Raw genomic sequence first — 18,976 nt, 5'->3', positions numbered from 1 at the left:
TATTGATGCGAGTCAACACAGAGCACTATGAATATATACAATTCGATCTTGTAGATGCACCTCAATTTCGGCTCATCCTCGGCATGCCGTGGCTCACTCTACACGATCCTGTAGTTAGCTGGGCGGCTCGCACCGTGACCCTGAACTCTACCTACTGTCAACAGACGTGCAACCACCTGACAACACCTTCAGTAAGGATAGTGGACACTCAGGCCAGTCTCTTGGCCACTGCATGCTCACAAGAAACCTGCAGCGGTACCATCACCTTACCCGAGGAGTATGAAGAGTACAGGCCTCTCTTTGACAAACAAAAGGCTACACGGCTTCCTCCGCACCGCGTGTACGATTGTCGTATTGAACTCACGCCTGGAGCAGACATCCCCTGCAGTAGGGTCTACGCTTTAAACGAACCCGAGACTTTGTACTTGAAGAACTATCTTGAAGAGAACCTGGCTTCCGGCTTTATCGCACCTTCCTCGTCACCGGCTTCATCCCCTTTTTTTTTCATACCGAAGAAAGATTGTGACGAGCTCAGACCCTGCATCGACTATAGAGCTATAAATAGCATCACCGTGAAGAACCGGTACCCCCTCCCATTGATTCCAGTCCTTCTGGACCAACTTAAAGGAGCCCGTTACTTCACGAAGTTGGACCTCAGAGGCGCTTATCACCTGGTAAGGGTCAGAAGCGGGGATGAGTGGAAGACCGCCTTCCGGACTAAGTTTGGACTTTTTGAATACAGGGTAATGCCCTTTGGGCTCTGTAACGCCCCGGCGGCGTTCCAATACTTCATGGATGAAGTACTAAGGGGTTTGATTGACACTACCTGCGTAGTGTACATAGATGACATCCTCATCTATTCCTCCTGTCCCCGAGAACATGTGCATCACGTCAAAGAGGTCCTCAGTAGACTCCGTCAACATGAGCTGTATGCGAAACTGGAAAAATGCCTCTTCAACGTCCTGGAAGTAGCCTTTTTGGGATATGTGATCAACGCCCAAGGCTTTCAAATGGAACCCGGAAAGATCGAGGCCATCACTCAGTGGAAAACCCCTCAACATGTGAAATCCATCCAGAGTTTTCTGGGTTTCGCGAACTATTATAGGAGATTTATCAAGGACTTCTCCAAGATCATACATCCCATCTCCTGTTTATTACGAAAAGGCATACCGTTTGTATGGGGAGACGAAGCCGAACATTCCTTCCAGTTGTTAAAGGCCAAATTCACTCAAGCTCCCATCCTTAGACATCCGGACACACACCTCCCTTTTATAGTGGAGACGGATGCCTCACAATATGCCTTGGGAGGAGTACTGTCGCAAAGACATCCGAAAACGGGGCAGATACACCCCGTGGCATATTTCTCGAAGAAACTTACCCCCAGTGAAGTTAATTACTCTATTACCGATAAGGAATTGCTGGCTATAAAAAGGGCTTGCGAAGAATGGAGACACTATCTTCTGGGAGTCCAGCATACCATTGAAATTTACACGGACCATCGCAATCTATTATTTCTAAAGACTGCTAAGGCCCTTAGGCCACGCCAGTTACGTTGGACCCTTTTCTTCTCAGAGTACGACTTCGTGATAAAGTACCGCCCGGGACCCCAGAACGGGAAAGCGGATGCCCTCTCTCGCAGTATGACCACTGAGGAAGAACCAGCGTCCGACATTCCGTTCACACTGAAAACGAAGGTATTTCAGGACCAATCCATCGCTCTCCTAATCCCTCAAGACTTTGTGGCGGAAGTCAAGGCAGCTACGACCAGCTTGGACGTGCAGACCTGGATAGACGAGGGCCCCGACCATAGAACAGAGGAGAACAGGTTGCTATACCGTTATCAAGCATTGTAGGTACCCCTCCCTAACCTGCAAGTACAAGTCCTTAAGTTGGCACACGATTCTTTATTAGGAGGTCACTTGGGCATCCACAAAACGATAGCCTGCGTACAGCGCTCCTTCTGGTGGCCGTCCTTGAAGGAAGACATCCGGAGCTACGTTCAGAGTTGTAGTGTGTGTGCACAAGGGAAAGCTAAACACTCCAAACCAACAGGACTACTGCAACCGATACCTATCCCTCCTAGACCCTGGCATACGGTGTCCATGGACTTTATTGTAGAGATGCCCCCCTACCAAGGATTCACGACGATCTTAGTTATAGTGGACCACTTAACGAAAATGGGACACTTTATACCAGTATTCGGGCTTCCCTCTTCCTCAGAACTAGCCCTTCTCGTCCTACAACATGTAGTAAGAGCCCACGGAATACCCAGTGTTTTCATTACAGACCGGGGAACGCAGTTCACCTCCCGGTTCTGGAAGACCTTGTGCAAAACAATGGGAGTAGACGCTCGCCTTTCATCCAGCTACCGCCCACAAACGGATGGAAAAACAGAAAGGCTGAACCAGACGTTGGAGCAATACCTCCGGTGTTTTGCTCTCCAAAACACCACGGATTGGGTCACCGTATTATGGATGGCAGAATTTGTATATAACAACGCAGACCATGCAACATTGGGGTGTTCCCCCTTCTTTTGTCTAAACGGACACCATCCGAACATGCTCCCTTTTGAGTGGCCAGTAGTAACCAAACTCCCGAGCATTCAAGAGCATCATGCTCACCTTAGGGCAGTCCTATTGAATGCAAAACAACACCTGATAGCAGCCCAGGCGGCGCAAAAACGCTTCGCTGACACAAAACGGCCCAAAGAACCCGAATATCATGTAGGGGAAAAAGTCTGGCTAGCCACAAAACACTTACACCTAAAAGGGGTGGGCAGGTTAAAACCCAAATACATCGGTCCTTATAGCATTGAGAAGATTATCAATCCCGTCACCATGAAATTAACCTTACCCACGGCATGGCACATACACCCTGTATTCCACGTATCCCTGCTCCAACCCTGTCCTGCACACATGAGATTACCTGACAGACCCCCTCCCATAGACGTAGAGGGTCAGGAGGAATATGAGGTCCAGAAACTGTTAGATTCCAGACTAGTACGGGGAAGGGTACAGTACCTCGTAGAGTGGAAAGGATATGGGGTAGAGGATAGGACATGGGAGCCATTGCAGAATCTCCACTGCCCGGACTTATTAGAACTCTTTCATAAGGACAATCCAGGAAAGCCAGGCCGCCCGCCGAGACGGCGGTCCTTGAGAGGGAGCTCTGTAACGGTAATAGGCTGTGTCCGGCATGGTCCGGGCCTCTCGCACCCCCGCAAGTCCACCTGCAAGTGTGGGCGATGGCGTAGGCGGTCAGGACGCCGACGGGACTACAACTCCCAGGAGGCAATGGGGCCTGACGTGCAACAACACGGCGCCCGAGGGCGGCATTCCCTACTTAAGCACCACCTCCGCAATGGGATGGTGCTTGACAATCCTTCACCGTAGCCGACGGCGAGGGGACGCTTCCCGTCCTCCTCGTGCTTCACTCCCTGTTTGCTGTTCCCGGTCGCGGACGCTTGCCTTCCCGCTGGGATATCCTGTTCACGCACCTCATCCGCCGTCGCGCGCCATTCGGGACCCAGAGGGCTCAAGACAGCGTTATCGGAGCTCCGAGGGCGGACGCTTTCCTTCCCGCCTCGGAGTGAGTAGGGTGCTCTGAGGGCGGACGCTTTCCTACCCGCCTCAGAGTCGAAGAGTCGAGTCCCCGCCGTACAGGTAAAGAGTCCATTACCATGCCTCCTTCCTCTGCATTTCCGCGTTTGCCTTGACTTGAAGGGCAAGACACTGAGATACGATAGGGCTCTTAAACACTAAAGAAATACACTTCCTGAGGATTCCCTTGCAGAGGGAACAACATTGTTTCAGCGGTGCTTTCTTGTGACATAAAGGCATTTAATTTGGGGAACGTTCGTTTTCCGCTTGCTGTGACGATAACAGCCAGGCGGCTTGAGTTCAAGTCCAAGCACACAGAGTAATGTGTATGGTCTGATGGTTCTAATTCTGGAGAGGTCGAGATCAAGACACGGGAAGAGACGCATGTTTCTTCACGACTCTGTGAGTGAACGAAGGGTTATGTCTATGGGGGTAACAGTCACCTAGATACACCCCAGGGTAGTTGAATATCCTTCTGTATTTTGTCATTCTGCAGTACGTCGATAGAAGGAGACTAAACCTGCCGCTCTCCCCGGAATTGCAAGACCCTCTGCACTGCCGAGTTCATTTTCCCTTCCCTGCTCCCCGGATGTGCTACTTCCCATAGGTGTGTTCCCTACACTGTGGGGGGTTGTGCCTTGGAGAATAGGGAGGCCTTTCTGCTTGCTGTCGTCCCCGCTGGCTGTTGTGTTAAGGTTAGTGGCTTGTTCTTCTCTCTTGCGCTACTGACAACCCCGACAGGTCTGCTTGGGATGGAACTATTAGGCTGTTCACGACAATCAACTAATTCTAGGGGGGTTGCTATCTTGTCAAAAACGGGTATATTGGAATGTAAAAGGAAAAAGGAGGATCTGTGGGGAAGATGGGTGATTGTGGAGGTGAAGATTAATGGGGAGGGTTTTACAGTTTGTAGTTTATATGGTTCAAATTTGGACGATGCCGAATTGATGGAGTCGATTAATAATGAATTAGCATTATGGCCACAACCTTTAGTATTATGTGGAGACTTAAATATACATTTAGAGGCTGAATTCAATGCTGATATAGGCCAGTCCTATAAGGGGCGTAAACCTAGGGTCTTTAAAAGTTTACAGGGATTAATGCAGGATCAGGGATTATGTGATGCTTGGGCGAGACTAAAACCCAATCATCCCGGGTATACATATTTTTCGGCACCCCATAGCAAGCTGGTACGCCTAGATTATTTTCTGGTCTCACACTTTCTATTGGCAAGATCTTCCGTTAAAAAGCTTCCAAGAATAATATCTGATCATAATCCTCTCATCTTGGAAATTTCTGGTACTGATTCTCCGTTGTTGTCAATAATTGGTCGTTTGATAGGAAACTTCTTCTGGATCAGGACTATTATATTCATATCGAAGAGTGGATTAAAATATTATTTTTGATTAATAAGGGATCTGCCTCTGAGCCCATAGTTTGGGACGCCTTGAAAGCTGGGATTCGTGGAGAAACGTTGAGTTTTGCTGCGCAAAAAAGGAAAAAAGCCAAAGATAAACTTGATAGAAGTATGGCTAGTCTGTCAGATGTGGAGACAGAGCTGACATATAAAATTAAATATAAATTAGATTTAGTAGAATGCCAGGCAAGACTAGCAGTCAAACGATCGATGATCTATCAACACCTTACAGAAGAAGTGGCTTTAAAATTCGAGACATACAAGAGAGAGTGCTATGAATTTGGGGAGCAAAGCAGTATGATTCTAGCCAATAGATTACGACAGAGGGAGTCTCAGAATAAGATCTTAAAAATTAGAGATGTGCATGATAATGTACAGACCTCTCCATTAAGTATAAGGCAGGCATTTAGGGAATTTTATCAAAGGCTTTATATGAACGACAAGACTGTGATAGCAAAAGAATATTTAGCGGGGACCGAAAGTTCGGCTCTATCGGATAGCAATAAGGATTATTTAGCTTCTTTAATTACTTGGGAGGAAGTGGAGTTGGCTCTCCTCTCTCTCTCACGGGGGAAGGCGATGGGTCCAGATAAAATTCCACTGGAATTTTATATAACATTCCGCAATGTTCTAAAAATTGAATTGCTTTCTGTAATACAGGGTGCGTATAATGGAACGCTAACTAATTCATGGTCAAAGACCACAATTGTGGTATTTAAGAAAAAGGGTAAGGATGCCATGGAACTTCCGTCTTATCGTCCCATTTCTTTAATAAATGTGGATAGCAAGATCTATTCTAAAATCCTAGCCATTAGATTGGGGAAAGTTATTACTCCGCTGGTATCCCTGAGGCTGCATGGTTTTATAGGTGGACGAAGTACTATGGATCATATTCGACGGGTTATAGCACTATTCGATTGGGCTCATGCAACGAAATCCCGAATGGGATTGGCCCTGTTGGATGCCGAAAAGGCATTTGACAGGGTCTCGTGGGATTTTCTGTGGTCAGTACTTGTCTGGAAGGGATTTCCGTTGACCTTTATAAAAGCTATACAGGCTTTATATAAGAACGCGTCGGCCACTATTAGGATCCTGGGTGGAGAGTCAGAGGAATTTGTGGTGAACAGGGGGACCCGACAGGGGTGCCCCTGTTCACCCCTCCTCTTTGCTCTGTACCTGGAACCCTTAATTCTTAAATTTGAGACAGACCCTCTGATATCCCCTGTAGCCTCCCCGATAGAATCTCCCAAAGTTTTGGCATTTGCCGATGACTTGGCAATAATATCCTCTGATATCAAAAGTGCTTTGAATAGAATAGAAATTATTAATAACTCATTTGGTGCGGTCTCAGGTTATAAGTTAAATTTGGGTAAGACTCAAGTCCTTCATTCTGAGGTGGGTCTTCCTCAACAGCTTGAAACCGTTTCTGAGGCAGTTTCTTTGGGCATTTGCATTTCTTCTGACGTTCTGAAGACACCAGCGGCTAATATAGATCTGATTTTGGACTCCTCGAACAAACTCTTAGAAAAATATAACCGCTTACATCTATCACTCTATGGTCGATCCAATGTGTTGAAAATGGTAATACTCCCTAAGTTTTTATATCTATTCCGTGCTATACCTCTGGTATTTACCAATACGATAGAAAGAATGTGTGCTCGTTTTATGTGGGGATATAAGAGAACTAGGAGGGCTATGAAGTGGCTTAATTTACCTAGAGTACGAGGTGGCTGGGATGTGCCGAATTTTAGGTATTATTATTGGGCTTCCCTACTTCAGCATTTTGGTGATCTAATAGTTGGCGAAGAAGCAATGTATGATCCTGCTCACACTCCGTCAATTTATAAGATGATTTTAGGAAATAATGCCCGATATCTTCTAGTAAGGATTCTAGAGCCGAGTTACTACAAAAGGACTCGGTTTAAGGTTCTGGAAGCTGCCTTTCTGATTTGGAAAAAAATATGTATCATGTATAAGATCCCTAAAATATCAGTTTTGACTCCATTTGAATCTATAGGGTTACTGCCTAGTATTTTTCAAGATCCTTTTTCTCGTAGGTGGGCTATGTCGGGTATACGGATTATCGGGAATTTATATGAATCTGGTCAGATTCTGTCTTTTGCACAGCTTCAGGATAAATTTGATTTGTGTAGGGGCGACTTTTTAAAATTTCTCCAGATACATAGCTTTTTGGATAATGCCCGTCGAAAGGAATTTTTCAGGAAGGGCGAATTAAATTGATAAAAATGATTGCAACCAAGTGTAAAATTGGTCAAGTATATCGAAGCTTAATTTCTGCTCAAATTGACGATTTAGATGTACAACTGGAAAATTGGAAACGAAGACTTGGCGCTATCCCGATTGATATACAGTCGATGTTGGAAATGGCCAATTTAGTGTTATTTTCGGGGAGTTTGAGAAGCCAATTCTATATGTCTGTCTTTAATCTCTACTATACACCTTCTAAAGTAGCAAAGTGGAAGACGGGAAGGGGGGACAAGTGCCCTAGATGCAAGCTGTATGCCGCTGACTCAGTACATATGTTCTATGCTTGTCCTCTGCTTGCTGTATTTTTATCCGCAGTTCAACATTTTCTAAATTCCTCTTTGGGTATAACAAGCAAACTGACTGCCGAAGTTGTATTGTTTGGAATGTCATCGAGTAGTGGCAACGGTGGGGGGTATGCTCCTGAGTCTCGTTTCTTATTTATTTGTATGTCTATTGTTAGATTATGTATTACATCAAAATGGATAGATCCTGATCCCCCCACGTTCTTGGAGTGGAGAATTAGGATTCTTGCTCTATATCATTTAGAAACTACTCTGTATAGGCTTAAACGACCTAGGAAAAAAAGATTTGGTCTACAAACTTGGGACATTATCAAAAAATGGCTTTGATTTTTCTTTTTTGCTGGAAATTCCAATTCTATTATTTCAAATGTATCTTTTATTTTCTATATGCCTGAAAATCTATGTTGTGTTTCGCTCTCTCTGAATCCTGAGGATTTATAAAAAAAAAAAAAAATGAACTTGCTCATGAGTTCTTGCCAAAAGAGCATTGTTTTGACGTTTCACTCACTGGATTGCTTAAAGACTGTGTAATTGTCCCACCTACTCCTCTAGATGTTGTGTCTTCTTTGTCGCCTGACAGTCAAACTATAAAAACTGAACAATGAACTGGGTGGTCAGGCCAAATTAGGTTATTCTAGGAGGTGTCACGCTTGGAACTTTAAGAATATACTATTGCCTGGTTGGAAGATTCGGGGGCTCTTTTTGACTAGTACGACTGCTAATTACTGCCGCTGCTGTTTCTTGCGGTCTTGGAGTTCTGCTGGCTGATGGTGCCGAATGGATGGCTGATCACTTATTTTGGAGAGTTTCAGAACTCCTTAGCATCTTTGAACTTGTCGGATGCAGACTCAACAGGCTTCCACGTTTATGTTCCACTCAGGACTGTGAGCCTTACAGCATCTCCCGTAGATCTGCACCAATTGCAGTGTTGGATGAAGGGCAGATTTGTCCCTTGTTTTGTACAAATATTTTACAAATATTTTACTGGACCGTATGCCACACAGGTCTGATGATTTGCAACATGGACAACAGATGGACATTTTTTAATTATTTTTTTCCTTGTACTTCTTCTATTGGATTGACCATTACTGGAACTTCATTTCCATTCCTGAGACCAATATTGGACATAAACTTGACCCATTACCATTTTGGATGACTAATTGATTGATCTTTAAATAGTTCTGTACCCTGAAGAAGTCCACCTTCATGTGGACGAAACACGTTGGCTGGTTTTCCTTGGCACATACCTAAGAAGCAACAATAAAAAGAAAAGATTTCTAATAACCTTTGGAAGTTTGTGGATATACTTTGTGCTAACAAAGACATTGTCAAAGTGGTGCACCACTGATTTCTATAATTATCTGTTTTCCCTAACCTAGGTTGGCATTTTTTGGGCAGAGGGTGTGTTCAGTGTGTGCGCACATTTCCAAACAGACTCTTTTTGTTTATAAATTCTCTTCTTGGTGATAACAGTGAGGGTGTGGCATTTAGGCTTGGTCCACTGCCTAGTTTAATTTTCAAATGGCTTCCATTTCAAACTGATGCATATGTCATATACGTCCTAGTGGTCACTTCCTTTCTTCAGAGACTTATCGAACTGGCGTATTCCATGTCCCTTCTTGAACTTTGGTGTAGAATTGCCCAAATTGCTTATGACCTGATGAAACTAAATGATGCGTTTATTTCTTAATCTTTGATAAACTATATATTTCCATATTGACTCAGCTATCATGATTTTTTCTTTCCAAATTGAATGTGCATTCCTAATTTGAGTTTATTAATGATCAGGAGGGATCATATTGGTGAGATCTCGGAGGATCAAATACTAATTTTATTATTTTGAATTGCTTTAACTGAGCTTTTAGTGAGTATGATTTTGGCTTGCCTATGTTTCTTCAGGAGATTTGGGCTTGCCATGATAATCCTTTATCATTACATTAGCTTAATTTCTGGTTTGTAGTTCAGTTATCCAATTCCTGGTCCTCATTGGACAACTGCTGGGTCCTTTATATCCAACCCCTCTCGGCACAAAACAAGGTCGATCGGAGAACCAAGAGAGTGATATAAATTTTTGACAACAGGAAAAAGAAAGGAAAACCATAGTTGTGAAAACGATTGGGCCCAGTAAACACAACATGAGAAACGAGTAATTGTGAGTCCACACAGGCCTAACATTGGTAGAAAAGAAATATAAAGTTGTGATTTATAGCCATAGCTGAAATTCTATTCTCACAGGAATATTTCACTGTAAATGTTGAAGAAACATTCAGGAATATCAGGGGAAACATGTGCGGGACAAATAAGCAACAATTTACTTGCAAAGAACGATCAGGGGAAAGGTCAGCACTAGCGAGAAAGCATGTCAAAAATGACCATTCAAGTTAGCATCGCACATTTAAATGAAACAAGCGATAACTTTACTTCAAATATAATGAAATTAAATCAATTCAAATGAAGAATATGTATATTTTTCACAAAATATTACATGAAAATTACTAACATTAGAAATGCCCTACTACCAAAAATTTTCACAACATTCATATAAATGCAAGATTTTCTACTGTCTTCCTACAAAAATTGCTTTCAATATGTCAAACTATAGAGTCTCTAATATCATATTACAAAGTCTCAAGCTTGTACTTCATTGCTACACAGTTTTGAGCCAACCTTTCTAAGTGGTGCAATCTAAGCAAAAAGCATGAAAAACACTACACCACTTCACTTAACATCACTAATTTCATCATTATACGTTAATAAGCAACATATGCATTAAAGTTAATTATTGCAACTCCCTTAGTGTTATCTTATAAATGAGTTTTCTTTCTCCTTACGTTTTAAAGCACACTTTTACGATGCTTCTACTACACTTGTCTCTATGTCATGTGTCACCGTGTCTTAATGTGTGCAACTGTACTTTCAAACTTTGGTCTCTTCTGTGTATAAACATGTTGTGTGTTATAATTGTTTTAAATCATGGGGCATCAGTATCAAGTCAATGAATTTGCAGGCTCTTAAAACAACACATGAGCGCTATTTTGTCTCTTTGAAAAGTGTTAAACCTAGTTTAAGTCAGGAAAAAACTATTTTCTTTTTAATCACCACAGAAGACCCATCTTTGCTTACTGCGCGCAGTTTCTGAGAAGCAATACTACAGAATCACTGGGGTCTGACTTGAACAAAGGGTAGCAAGTTGATGTGAGCAATGAAGGTTTCATTTTTCCCATTCACACAGAACATGCAGAGCTCAATTCACTGGACTGTCTCGGAGAAGGGTGCCTGTGCGTCTTCTACATAGAGGCAAATGCGAATCATCCCTCAAAGGTTCACGCTTAACCGTCTCCTCCCGGACCCGTCGCAGCCTGCACAGTGTACCACAGCCGAGGCAGCTCGAGCAGGCGCACTAGTGCGGCGTGACGTCGCCGCTTTGTTGGGCCGTCAGGGGGCCCCGCCCTCTCATTACTCTGGTCGCGGCGCACACTAGCATGGGTTAGGGCACAGCAGCCCGCGAACGGTGGCGCAGTGGCACCACGGTCAGCGGAATGGGGGTTTGAGCGGCAGCTCCGCCCCGCGGCACGGAGGACGGCAGGGTCTGGAGGGGTTGCAGCGCTCACACACACTGGCTGGATTTGCTCCTCACCGCCGGAGCTGAGGCTGCGGGATCTGCAGCTGGTCACCCGGAGCACGAGAGCAGAGATGATCGCGGAGCTGCTGTGCAGCGCCCTGGGGCTCGCCCTCTACCTCAACACCCTGGGCGCGGACTTCTGCTATGACGACAGGTGAGTTCCGACGCCGGCACCCCGCAGAGGTGCACCTTGCCACCGGAACAAGCTCTTACCTGTCTGCCGAAGGGTGCCTTTCAGCATCATTAGTGAGATGCCTCTCCATTCTCATCCTACCTCTGCACTGGCCGCTTCCCGGGTCTGCCTGATCTGCAGCCGCTCTTTTGGATTGGACAGCGGCATCCTATGGTGATTCTTATCCCAGCGCTCCCTGAAATTGCACGGGTGGTTACAGATTTCTCAGATTGCTTTCGGATGTGCATAATGACATCAAGTGTTAGTGAAAGTCCGCGGGCAACTAGGGAAATACCCCGAAACGACATCAGCCCCCATAAAGAAACTTGTTTCCTTAACTTGCACCGTTCAACAAGACACTTTTTACCGTTGTCAGGAGACTTGTTTAATTGAGTTTGGCACTCAGCAATCCTAAAAGCTTTTTTAATTCAACGTTTAATCCACAAAACTTTAAACGTCAGTAAAACAAATAAGGGGACATTCATATGCGTGGGTATTTGTGTATCCCTAACCTGCCATTGATATTCCTGCGTTATAAGTACATTGGCTAAAGTAAATTATAATTTGTTGTCGATTTTTTTTTTCATAGGTCTAAAAAATGTTCTTAGTATAGTTAATAACTAAGAAAAAGCTAATGAGAGGCACATTCTGGATGGAGGGGTGGAGACTCTGTACACTCAGATGAGTTAGGAAATATTCTCTCCGTCATAGTTCATCCTTATAATTCACTCTGTATGCTGCCTTCACGGTGAAGCCAGAACCGCTGATTAGTGGGGGTCTGATCAACATTTTCAGTCCCTAAAGGAATGTGGGCTCCTTTGGGCATCATGATGTGCTTCTAGTCCAGTGTACATCACCGCAAGTCCGGATTGCCAAAGTGCATGAGAGCGGTCACAGTGCTCAAAGATGGGAGCGCTTTACTAACATGAGCCCGACACAGGAATGATAGATGAGAGCTAAGAAAGATGGGGAGCAGGTTCTGTACGGCTGCAATGATTAGGTGGATGGGCGCAAAGGCCTAGTGGTGCTTATCTGTTCTCGATGCCCTTTTTATAAACAAAGATCCTCTAACTGAGAGCAAAAGCAAGTCTTCTCAACTTGTTGGACTTTAAGAATAACTTTACGGCTTGTCATTGTCAAGTTGAACATGTCCATAAAGAATTACCTTTAAGCGTGCTTTCTTATTCACGTATAAGGTTGGCCCTCTATTATAAATTCCCAGTTGCAAACAATTTTTTTAAATGTGTGAGGTCCTCTGAAGACCTGCAACCCATTTGCCTTCATTGATGTTTGCTTCATTGTTCAAACTCACGGAGGAGCATCGACTTCTGACATTGTATGGTCCCTTCAAAAGCTTCATGGCTGAGCGGCATTGAACGTTTCATTGGTAACTGCACTGTCACTAATGAATTGATGCTACTGTCGCTCTCCAGGCAGTTGTGAGGTCTTGGGGAGGGCAATAGTTTTATTATGTGATGGGATCCAGCCTTTATCTAATTAATTTAATGATTTGAGAGAAATGCTAGAAATCGGTCTAAGAAGGCATTCTGCAGGACAGACCGTAGTGGGTCTTGTGTAGTGTACAGCAGTCTACTGGCAGAGTTTTGTCTTTGTCAGGCTGTTTCACGTGGTAAAAAAGTTAGGTCTAATCGAGACCTATTGTGCATGAACTGTCTGCGTTTCTTGAACCTGTGGTTTTATTTTGGCTATCCGTACTTTGAGATCACAGCACGGTGCGCACAATCCTAAATAAAGAGACCTGCTGTCTTTCTAGAAAGGACTCTTGACGCCCCTGCGGTTTTCTCGCTATTTTTATTTTCACTATACAAGGGCGACCAGATTCAAAATCCATTATCAAAATCGGAGTCGCATACTGGTCACATGCAAGTAATACAGCTCTTTCTTCAGTGCCCTCATGAAAGCTCACCCGTCCATATAAGCTCGTTCCTTGGGGTGTCCAATGGAAGGGGTGCCTTCTCTGGGCAGTGCTCCTACAAGTGCACGCCGTGCTGTGTGTCTGACTTGTACCCGCATGCCTGTCGAAGCCTTTTCCAATTACCACTCGCTGGGGTCTGCTTCAAAGCTGCTGAACTGTTTTATGTGACATCGTGCATGACTTGAAGTTGTTCGGAGTTTTGATAGAGCACGCTTTGCAAATCCATAATGCCCGTTAGGATTTTCGAGATACTGACTTGTGTTTTCAAATACTGAAACTACATGAATGCATGTATTTTTCTTTACCGTGAAAGTAATTGGTTTCGCAGATCTGTAGCACAGTATTGTTGCCAAGCCAGACTTCTTTGTTTGTGGAATTTGGAGACCTCTGCTCCACGGTCTTCTTATATTGCATTTCACTTCATTTCCGCTGTGCACCAAGCCGGGAATTGTTGTCAAAGAAACAAACAGATTTCTGTGAAACGATTACGCGATCTATCGTGTCTCCCTCCCCGACACAGCCCCGTATGCCACAGTTTCGAAACTCATGAGGAAGTCTGTTGTTCATTAGAGACAAACTCAATTTGTGCCTTTTCCAGTGACTTAATCTCATCATAATTAAAGCTGATGCATAATTAAATATGTATCGGAGGGGAAGAGCACGCCTGACTGGGCCCATTGACGCTCCCGCCGTGTTACGTGCTCTGTTGGAGCCGAGTCGCCCTGAAGAGCGAGCAGCGATTTTCTTGACAATTCCCCATCGACCCCTCTGTGCTTTGGGAATCAGCTGTCGCCCGGAAGTCGCAGAAACTGGGCTACTATGTGTAGAACACTCCTATGCCTGCGTTGTACATCTGAGCAGTGAAACACGGTCCCTAAACAGTCTTTCCTCTTTCTTTATTTTGACAGCTGAGCCTATAAAGCCTTTTACAACTCGGGGATAAAATAATAGTTGTAAAAGGCACTCATACCGTAGTTGTAGGAAGTCGAGCCTCGTCGATTTCTTCAGGAAGAGTGGTAAACTTCACACGCTTGATTACTGAAATCACAGAACGTCTCTCAGTTGGTAGAACTAACAGGGAAGCAGGAACGTCAAATTGACCGCTGGCAAACAGCAAGCATTGGCATTAGGGGTCAAATGACACTTTGAAGTTCTTAAACTAAAGTTTCAATTATATGGACAAAAACTGAAAATCGTCTCTGAAGCACCTAAGAGAAAAGTATGCAAATGCATAGAAGCTGCAGATAGTTGTTTATCTTGGGCAAAGGGCTAAGTATGCAGATGCATAGAAGCTGCAGATAGTTGTTTATCTTGGGAAAAGGGCTAAGTATGCAGATGCGTAGAAGCTGCAGATAGTTGTTTACCTTGGGAAAAGGGCTATCTTTTCAAAAAGTTTATTTTTAATGGGTTTCAAGCTATAAGTATTGGCTGTAGACTACTCAATGCTCCTCACTTCTTATTGTGCCAAGATTTACGCTGTGCCTTCTATTGTTGGGGTTACCGCAGGACCATCTTGCAGTTTAAACTACAGCATTCCTCCACTTGATACCTCAACCTTAATAAGCTGCCTCCACTTGCGCTCCTGGGAGCGCCCTGTGTTTCGATAACACTCAGAGGCTGTTGCTCATAGTTGGTGCCTGTGTAACTCGTTGTATTGCTCACTGATTCACACTCTGAGGCACTCGCATACTTTCTCCTCCACATTAGTAACCTGCTGAATAAATAATGTGACAAGACACAGTAGATTGAGTTACGGAACTCTTGTTCAGTGGAAAGCGGAGAGCGCTTGAAGATATCATGCTTCCATTCAAAACCGTTGGTGTGGCCTGAACTGGTGGATTGGTGTGGTTTACAAAATACTGGAGGGCAGTAGTACAGAGACTTGCCGTGGGTGAATCTGATACAAATTTGTAATGTCATTGGGAACCACATGCAGACTCTCTCCTACAAGAATTTGGAAGGTTTCTCAACAGGCGGGCCTCAGAAAGGCTGGACAGCCTGGGGTTCAGACCAGCACATGGCAGTAGTTGTATATTTGACATGCAAGTGCTTCTTTTCCAGACCACCCAGCCGCAGTGGCCTTTTAAGAAGCTTCTGATTTCTCAAAAGGCTGAATCACCTTTGCTGGAGCCATGTTTTTTCTCTCTCTATTCATTTTCGCTCCTGTTCATCATTAGATCATCGTTGTCTGCCACAATATTTTGATGTCTGTGTTTTAAGATGACAATGATTTAAAAAAAAAAAAAAAAAAAAATAGGATATATAGTGTTGTTTTCCACTTGTGATGCAAGTCAACATGGTTCTCAGCAGCTCAAACCGTATAGTGACGGTGTAGTGTTGTCTTAGTAGTTTTATTTCAGATCTAACAGATAAAGAGTGACATTTTGTTAAGTCATAGAACACACCAACCGTTCTATTGGTGGGGTAACAAACTTTTTTTTTAATATCTATTTTTTAATTTGAAGTTTCATCATCTGCAGGGAGTGCCTCATAAGTGAACATCGTCAGAGATTTTATGCACGTCCTTTCTGCAATGGCACTGTCATTTTGACCTATCACTCGGGCACATCACTCTGGGGAATAATAACTTTTGCCTTGTGGAGAATCCAAAGCTGAAGTTGACCTGTATTTCTATGAAACATTTTCTCATAAAATTCACATGACCCGGCTATGATCAGAGGCATCTAAATGGCAGATATCGTGCCTCCTGTGAGAGCTTCGCGTTTGCTCTGTTTCAACCTTATTCATACAGAATATGTTGGAAGCCCTGTATTTTATGTAAACATAGATAACTAAGGTATATTGTACATATTACCTGTAATGTATGGTTACCGGCTGCTAGACAGGCTGACTACTTCTGTGGTTGATATACAATGGATATATGTGCCAGTATGTCATTGTAACTTGCTCATAGAATGAGCGAATGAATGCCCGTGTGTTGGGCATTTTTCTAGCCTTTTCCACACACATTATTATGAGAAGTGTACTGATTTCAGACAGTGGATTGATAATGTTAGAGATCTGTAGAAACAAAATACACAACATTTTTCTTAATAAATATAAAATGACACACTGCATCTGGAGACAGGCAAGACTACTTAGTGGAATGCTTTTCTTTTTTCCAACGCCTTGTCTTTTTTTTTTTTTTTTTTTTTCTCCTTTTGAATGAAATCTTCCATTGGGGTGTTTTCATTTCATACTGCCTGCTTGTTTTACTTGAGATAACCAGGTGGGATATTATATGTGGATTCCGGCATATACACTACGAAAACACAGACAGATGGCACACTCGATTAAAACCGCATTTTGGTTAAAAAGTATTAATAGAGCACAAGAGATTAATTTATGGGAAGGGCGTAAATTGACTATGGTTTAATGTATGACTGTGGGGTGATGCGATTGAAAGTCTCTTGACTGTGCCTTATGTTTTAAAGTGGCATTGAGTAGTTGTTGTGCAGTTGAGGTTCCATCTTTTTCAAGTTGTGATGCCTTGTTTGCATCAATAGACCATTTGAAGTAAAATTGAGACCTGCCTTACATGAGAGCCCACGTGTTGCAGAAGTTAAGCCTGAAATATATTTCTAATGACAGTTCAGCTTCCCTCATTTTACTGCAGCTTGGTACCTGACAGAGGAATGTTTAATGTTCAAAACACCTCGTATGTAACATCACCAAGATGAAAATCTAGAATTCAATTTCCAAAGCTGATTGAAGACAGATGATTCACATTCCCTGTGATATACTGGATCTCGGTATGTGTGTGTTTGTATATGTGTGTGCAGGGCTGGATTTAGGCTGGTGTGACCGGTGCAGCTGCACTGGGTGCTCACCTAGGTAGGAGGTCGCCGACCTTGGGAGGGGACTCTAACCTCAGGAGAGCACTGTGTTTAGCAATCACTTACAATTAAAAACAACAGATGTAGACTTCCTTGTGTATCCAGTCTTCAGGTAGCAATAAAAGTGTCCCGCTTGTTAATAATGTTCCTACTTGAGAGAGGGATCAGACTTTTTTCTAGTTTTTTCCGGTTTGACCTGCCATAAAGCAGCGCAGAGGGTTAATATGTTTGCCTCAAAGAATTTGTACCGTGCAGATCACAGATCTGTATTTTATGTGGATAGCTGAGTGGATTCCTGCTTTTGTCATAGAGATCCTTTTTATTACAGCTGTTCTTAAGATACGTCCCTAATATAGATCAGTGATTGTTATGAACTGTCATCAGAGCTGAATGCAAACCGCATAAAATAGGTTAGGCCATTATGCTTTTTTTCCTGCTGTCTTTCATTATCTATTTCTCGTGTTGTTAAAAAGGGTTAGTTTGGAAAGATCTACATTCCTATTAGTGAAGCCAGCCGTTATTAGTGCTTTAAAACAAATGAAATGTATGTAAGAGAGCTTTTGCCCAGTGGTAGTGAGGGAATTCGAAGAGGTCGTCATGGGAGGGTGGGCGCCAAAAATGATTGTCGCACCGGGCGCCACCAGCGCCAAAGCAGGCCCTGTGCGCCTGTATGGGAATGTATGTGTGTTGTGTGTGTGTGTGTGTGTATATATATATATATATATATATATATATATATATATATATATATATATATATTTTAGTGCACACTGTACCTGTTCCTTTTTTATCTAATGTATTGGGCTCCATGTCCTCCATTGTGTTAGTTACTTTGCTGCCTTGAAGCTACGAATGTACTTTCCAATAAGACACCTATTTTTATATATCATGTGACTGTTTAGTATCTGTTGGAGGCTCACCTGTACAAACATATAAAGTCGGTGGATTAATACATGCACATAGAGGTGTGTGTGCAATCTCAGTGACAGTCCCGCGCAGTCTCATGTCCTTCTAAGGTCTAATGGATGAACTTCGTTTATGTAGGTAATAACATAAATAGATTGTGCCATATGAGTGTATCAATTAAATATGGATAATATTTTCTATATTATCGCTTAAGCCTATTAATTAAGACGCAGATCCAATGTTTGTATTGACTTTTTCTGTTACCCTTACTGTGTGGTGGTGGTGGTAAAGGTGGTACTTTAATAAAATCAAAAATACTGACGTCATTTTACTGTTTAGCCGCATCTCTATCGTCCCATAAAGAGAGTGAATCCGTGAACTGGAGTTGGGCTCCACTCAAGATATTGGGTCAAGAGTGACCGACTGCCCTGCTGGGGTGCCCAGTTTGTCACCCGGCACCACATTGCCTGCTGTACATTCTAACGAAGAACGTGCTAAAAACGCAGGTCTCCGGCTGTGACCTGCTCTGGGAAAAGATGGCGCTGGGAAGGATTTAGTGTGAGTTTGCGTAAGGTCACGGTGACACTCAGTGAACTCCCTATTCACAACTTACTTTAAATATTTACTCTTCTGCTCCCAGATGGTTGAGCCTGCACGTGTAATGATAGCATTAGGGGAGCCCTTTGCCCTCTGACCAGCTATACAGAAGCCCGTTCTCGGATTGCTAAAATCACACAAACTTTCTTTCGAGCACAGCCTTGCTCTGTCCGGTCTGGAAAGCTTCAGCCCTTATCAGTGTTGACAAATTATTCTGATTATTTTGGCTTGTGTTTATATGGCCTGCTTGGACTTGTTTTCGATAAAACTTTGCTACCAAATTAACACCTGCCAATATAGAATGTTGTTTTTAAATTGTCA

General features: G+C 43.4%; 1 protein-coding gene across 1 annotated transcript in view; it reads left to right on the top strand.

Moving 5' to 3' along the window:
* Positions 1-11,018: 11,018 nt before the first annotated feature.
* TMTC2 (transmembrane O-mannosyltransferase targeting cadherins 2) overlaps positions 11,019-18,976 on the top strand; it is a 624,329-nt gene continuing 616,371 nt past the window's right edge. The window contains exon 1 of the mRNA XM_085652968.1: positions 11,019-11,362. Coding sequence (XP_085509094.1) covers positions 11,280-11,362 — 83 coding nt within the window. The 5' untranslated portion in view covers positions 11,019-11,279. The remainder of the gene's footprint in view (positions 11,363-18,976) is intronic.

This window comes from Triturus cristatus, chromosome 4_1 (assembly GCF_964204655.1).
Source record: "Triturus cristatus chromosome 4_1, aTriCri1.1, whole genome shotgun sequence".
Lineage (NCBI taxonomy): Eukaryota > Metazoa > Chordata > Amphibia > Caudata > Salamandridae > Triturus > Triturus cristatus.
This window is presented reverse-complemented; position numbering and strand designations above follow the sequence as displayed.